The sequence below is a fragment of the Rhagoletis pomonella genome, unplaced genomic scaffold, assembly GCF_013731165.1.
Source record: "Rhagoletis pomonella isolate Grant_MI unplaced genomic scaffold, Rhpom_1.0 Rhpom_scaffold_04413, whole genome shotgun sequence".
In the NCBI taxonomy this organism is placed as follows: domain Eukaryota; kingdom Metazoa; phylum Arthropoda; class Insecta; order Diptera; family Tephritidae; genus Rhagoletis; species Rhagoletis pomonella.
The window spans coordinates 10,888-16,170 of NW_023462963.1; the positions used below are offsets into that span (position 1 = coordinate 10,888).

General features: G+C 37.9%; 1 protein-coding gene across 2 annotated transcripts; it reads left to right on the plus strand.

Moving 5' to 3' along the window:
* Positions 1-1,947: 1,947 nt before the first annotated feature.
* On the plus strand, positions 1,948-3,934 carry LOC118754698. 2 transcript variants are annotated; one of them, XM_036489586.1, is made up of 5 exons: positions 1,948-2,431; positions 2,494-2,778; positions 2,841-3,093; positions 3,148-3,460; positions 3,520-3,934. In XM_036489586.1, the coding sequence occupies exons 1-5, from the start codon at positions 2,135-2,137 to the stop codon at positions 3,917-3,919; spliced, it is 1,548 nt and encodes a 515-aa protein (XP_036345479.1). In that variant the 5' UTR covers positions 1,948-2,134; the 3' UTR covers positions 3,920-3,934. The 2 variants fall into 2 exon arrangements, with proteins under 2 accessions (XP_036345479.1, XP_036345478.1); XM_036489585.1 differs by having other exon boundaries at positions 1,949-2,431; positions 2,841-3,460.
* Positions 3,935-5,283: the final 1,349 nt, after the last annotated feature.

Sequence of the window (5,283 nt, forward strand, 5' to 3'; positions counted from 1 at the left end):
CTAGTTTCTGCTAGTAAAAATTTTACTAGCAGAAATTAGCAGGAGAGCCAAAAAAAGAAGAGCGTAAGATCGAGAGAGAGCTGCTAGTTTCTGCCAGTTTTTTGGGTTAAGAAACGCTTTCCAGCAGAAATTAGTGATAATTTGTGATAATTATCTGTTAAGAAACAAAGCTAAGGTTAGATAATTATAGACAGCTGCGGTTTGACACTCCCTTACAAAAGTTTGCATTTACGAATGACGGAGAAAGGGGAAGAATGAAATCTCTTGGTGCGAAAATGTTAGTAGAAAAGTACGCAAAGTAGGCAAGTAGTAGTGAAATTCCTTTAGTAAATTCTAAAGTATTTGCAGGAAATCTGGCATTTTAATCGAAATGTTGAACGTAATATTGATATATCTACGTGAATTACGTAATTTATGTGCTATTCAGTTGTATAAAAACTGCGAAATGACTCAAAATTAAAATAAGACTACTATGAGATTGATGTAAACATCCAATTTAAAAGCAGTTAATGTTTTCATCAGTTAAATATGCTTCATATGTATATACAAATAAACATATTGCACAAAAGCTTATACTTCTATTTCACACCAAAGCTACACTGTTTCCATGCATGAACGAAAGACACAAGATCACGCGGGAAGGAAAGAACGAAAAAAGTTATTTTCTAGCTGCCGAAATCTCGACGCCATCTTTGTTATAAGAAGTAAACAACGAAGAGAACGGAGAAAACCGCGAAATTGTTGAACGCATGAAAAATAAAAATTTATTATGCAAATTCTTCTATAACTCATGCCGTTGTGTTAAATTATTCTTTATCTTATGGGTACACACGTTGTCACAAGCGAAAATGAAGAAAATTGCAGTAAAAAGCCACCACGAAATTGTAAACAACGAAGAAATGTAAACAAACGGCTAATGTCAAAATCGTTCAACTTTTTTCCTAAATGCGTTTCTAACGGGCTACCCTCCTGCCCGCGTGATCTTGTCTTTTTGGTTCATGGTTTCAGCCCTGTATGCAGCTCTCAAGAAAACGGTCAAGAAAAAATTTCCATTATTTCGAGTGTGTGTCCAAGGAATTTTGACATTTTTGATACCTCACAGCCTGTTGCCTCACTCTTTCCTCAAGAAATAATGGAACGGGCATATATTTCTGTTGCAAACCTGGGTTGCCTTGTGCTCTTTTTTCACAAAAACCTTTTGAAAACCGTAGTAGAAAGCGTAGCAAATTCCTTAAGAACTGCGTACTGCCTTAAGGAAATTTGACTCAAGAAAATTTCTTAGCCATTTCTTGTACGTCATTTTATATGGAGTTTTTGCTTTTCTTGAGAGCCGCATACAGTCCTTTATTATTATTATTATATTATTATTATTATAAAATAAAAAGCTTATTTTTACTTTCTTAAGAAATTTACTACGCTTTCTAGTACGGTTTTCAAAAGTTTTTTGTGAAAAAAGAGCACTGGCAACCCTGGTTTGCAACAGAAATATATGCCCGTTCAATTATTTCTTGAGGAAAGAGTGCGGCAACAGGCTGTGAAGTATCAAAAATGTCAAAATTCCTTGGACACACATACGAAATAATGGCAATTTTTTCTTGACCGTTTTCTTGAGAGCTGCATACAGGATACAGCTGTATCCAGCTCTTAAGAAAATGCACAAGAAAATGTTCGTGTTCTTTCTTCTGCTTGAAATAGTAGTAGGCCAGTAATTTTGACGTTTGATAGGGCACCGTGAATAGTAAACAATGGCAGAAGAAGAGCGGTAAAAAGTAAACAAAAGAAACAAAAAGAAAAAGCTTATACTTCAATTTCACACCAAAGCTACACTTTTCCAAGTAAATTTGCAAAGAAGCAACAAGGTGCCACTGCTAAGGGAGCGGTGCGAGAGAGACAACTGTCCGTTTATCGAACCTTGTATTATTGAATCATGCCAATGACAGTATGGACATCAGGGTATAATTTGTTAGTGTAATTTTTTACTTATATACGGCCAACACCACCTTGTTCAATACGCCTTGGCTATTGTCTTCGAATCGACAGTCTTTTCTTATTTTCGTTCAGATATTGGGAATTTCGAAATATTTTTGTTTCTTGAGCTGTGAATGGTCTATTCGGCAAATAAATACGTTGTCCAATGGGAAACTCAAACTTTAGAAGTGACTCTTGCAGCGACGGCACTAACGCAGGGTCAGGTGGTGCCAAGGAAAAACACCTTAAATCAACCCCTACCCTTCCTATTGTTGATGGGTCTTCCACAGCAAGCAACCATGCTTTCTTGAAAGCGGAGAAATCTATGAGTAGATCTGCATCAGGCGCGGATGTTACGGAGAAGTATTTGACACAATTCGTACCAATTGAAAAGTTATCCGAAATACTTAAGGAGAAATCAGCCAAGCATAGTGTCAATGGCATAGTTGCGGACGTATTTGTGGTGAGTGCATATCATACATTTTATGACGATGGCAAAAATACTGATTTGTGTTTCTTTCACAGTCGCAAGTATTTCCTCAATATGCTGATTTAGGTAAACGACTTTTTCGACTAATGCATTCAGCATCGAAAGCTACAACTGCCTATCTTGGTACTGTAGCATTCCGCCAACAATGCGAACGATTTCTTGGCATAATGGATGATGACAAAACTTTGGAATGTTATATAAAAATGTTTGCAGAAGAGGACAATCCAGATTTTATTACTAAAGAAGGAGTGACCCGCTTACTTTTCACGTGCTATACTATAGCTATGCAACACTCCGGCAACGCAATATTATGCCCAGCGGTAAGGAAATTCCTGTAGGGAAAATTTCTCTGAGCATAATTTGTTTATATTTTTTATTGCAGATCAATCGAACCTTCGGTTCGGTGACCAAATCAATATTTTTTAGCCACGACAATCTAAGTGTAGGCTTTGTTTGTCGTTGGTTTGAACAGAATCTTATTCGTTTGGTCGCGTTGGTGCATAAATATTGTGTACATACATTGTCAACTGCTTATAGAGGTCTTGAACAACATAATCAATCATGCGGCATTGAACTACAAACACCAGTGTTGGAACAACGTAATCCATTTCCTGATGCAGCCGGCAGAGATACTGGTAATTCAAAATACGAGTCCTTAATGCCATTATCACAAGCGTGGCTATTGGCAGGCGCCCTTCCACCACTTTACTCCAAACCGCAGACCATCCAATCTCCAAACGCTAATAAGTCATCTGCAGCGCAAATTTTCAAAGATAAACTTTCCATGATGCCATCACATTGGGCTTTATTATATGACTCGAATGAACATGGGTTGGGTGCTAATCGGTTTCTGCACCATGTTCTTGGCTACCGCGGACCAACACTTGTTTTAATACACACCAAGGACGACCAGACTTATTGCATTGCCTCGCCAACTGAATGGAAAGAAACGCATTTGTATACGGGAGGGGAAGGTAGTTGCATTCTTCAACTTTTTCCAAAGTATGAAAATGTTTTAATTCGTACTTATGCATGTGACATACATATATATACATTTTAAGGTTTGTGATATTGGAGAAGAAGTCCAATATTTTGTATTTAAATACAAGCATACGTGGATATCCTAAGGGACTTCGTGCTGGATCAGATCCCAGAAAACCAGTTATTGCTGTAGACGAACATTTTGAAAATGTGGATTGCAAAGGATTAGCAGCAGAACTGATAGCGATCGAGGTAATCAAAATATTTATTTTATTTTATATATTTTTTTTTTACTATATTTGTACAATAAATAAATATTCTACAAATACATTACGATTCGCAGCACTGGCGACGAAGTCCCTCAGCTGTCCTTTGCATCTTATTCGAATGAAAATATCTATCTTTGCATTTTGCTTTATTCCAGGAATGGGCAGATTTTCGGCCCTTAAAGCAGTCAAAGAGCCAGCAAGAGCTACGTAAGAGTTAAATATGTTCTCAGGGTAAAGGGCGTGTAAAAAATACATCGAAAGCATCATTTATATTAGTGATGAGAGTCAGAGTACAAAAATCTTTAATATGCTCTTCCCCCTTCATGCTGGCTCTTGATGTTCCCATCATCTAGCACCTAAATGTGCCAACCGGCTCCTAAGTGCAAAATGCTTTTGCCATCTCCGCTTTATACTATTATGTGTTATATTCGTCTGAGGTCTACCTCTTTGAGAAAATTATATATTAGATGTACATTGCTATAGGTTGGTTTTTAAGCAACTCGATGGGGTCGACATAGCTCGGGATGGCTTGTCGAGGTGTAGTAATTAATGGAGATCGTAAAGTATGTGTTAGCGATGATCAGGGAACGGATTTTATGGAAATTGCATTTTTTTCTGCTGAAGAGATATATATTCGATTAAGAAAGTCCACGATTTAGCTTCCCCTGATTCCATATATATACATTGGATGTTGCCTTTTTGCCTTTTCTGCCTTTAAAAAAGTGATTATGGCCCTTATTATGAGTTGCATTCGATCTTCGACTGTGGTCGAAAGTGCTAATCGGAACGAATCTTCATTTGGTATTATGGCCCTCATTCGATGAAGAATAGCGCTATTGTGAATTTCGCTCGTTTAGGTTGTTCACAATAGTATATTTTTCACCGCTGGGAAGCTTTGTTTACAGATCGAGCAAACTAAATAGAGTGCTTATACATATGTACATTACACTGCATCACTCCCCATACAAAAAAAAATCGGTACTATTTTTCCATTGGAATTATAAAATCGATTGTATTTTAAGGGGAAACGTTTAGTTATTGGCCCATCGTTTTTGGGGTGGGGGGCGGAGGGGGAGGGGCGTGGCCCCCCAAACCCCCCTCATTCGAAAGGGGGCAGTCGCCACTTTACGAAAAGCCCCACCCCCTTGGGGACTTCCCACAGACCTCTAGGGAACCGTTTGAAAATGGGGTAAAAACGGCATTTTCCGAGGCAACTGAGCAGTTTGAAGTGGAATATAACCAAACTAACGAAAACCGTTGGATTTTTAAATAAAAGATATTATCCCAAGTTGGTTATCAGGCGATTTGAAAAAAAAATTAACTAAAAAAAATTAAGGAAACAAACCTTAACTAAAAATATTGTGAAATCAAGAAAAAAGCGACAGATAGAAATGTTGTAGTAATAGTAATATGATAGTATTTTAGCGCAGAACTTCTTTTTGCGTAGGCGGCCTTCGGCCGCACTTAGGGATTATAACCCTCACTACGTAGAATTCTCTTCTGTGTTGCCAAAGAAAGGGGGCTGAATACCTTTTGCAGAGAACACCTTTCTGCGTAGGCGGCCTTCGGCCGCAC

Excerpts from the sequence above, each read along its gene's own strand:
- LOC118754698 (XM_036489585.1), top strand. The coding sequence starts at position 2,135 with ATGGGAAACTCAAACTTTAGAAGTGACTCTTGCAGCGACGGCACTAAC. Across the intron at positions 2,779-2,840 it reads ACGCAATATTATGCCCAGCG|ATCAATCGAACCTTCGGTTC; the intron begins GTAAGGAAATTC and ends TTTTTATTGCAG. Across the intron at positions 3,461-3,519 it reads ATTCTTCAACTTTTTCCAAA|GTTTGTGATATTGGAGAAGA; the intron begins GTATGAAAATGT and ends ATACATTTTAAG.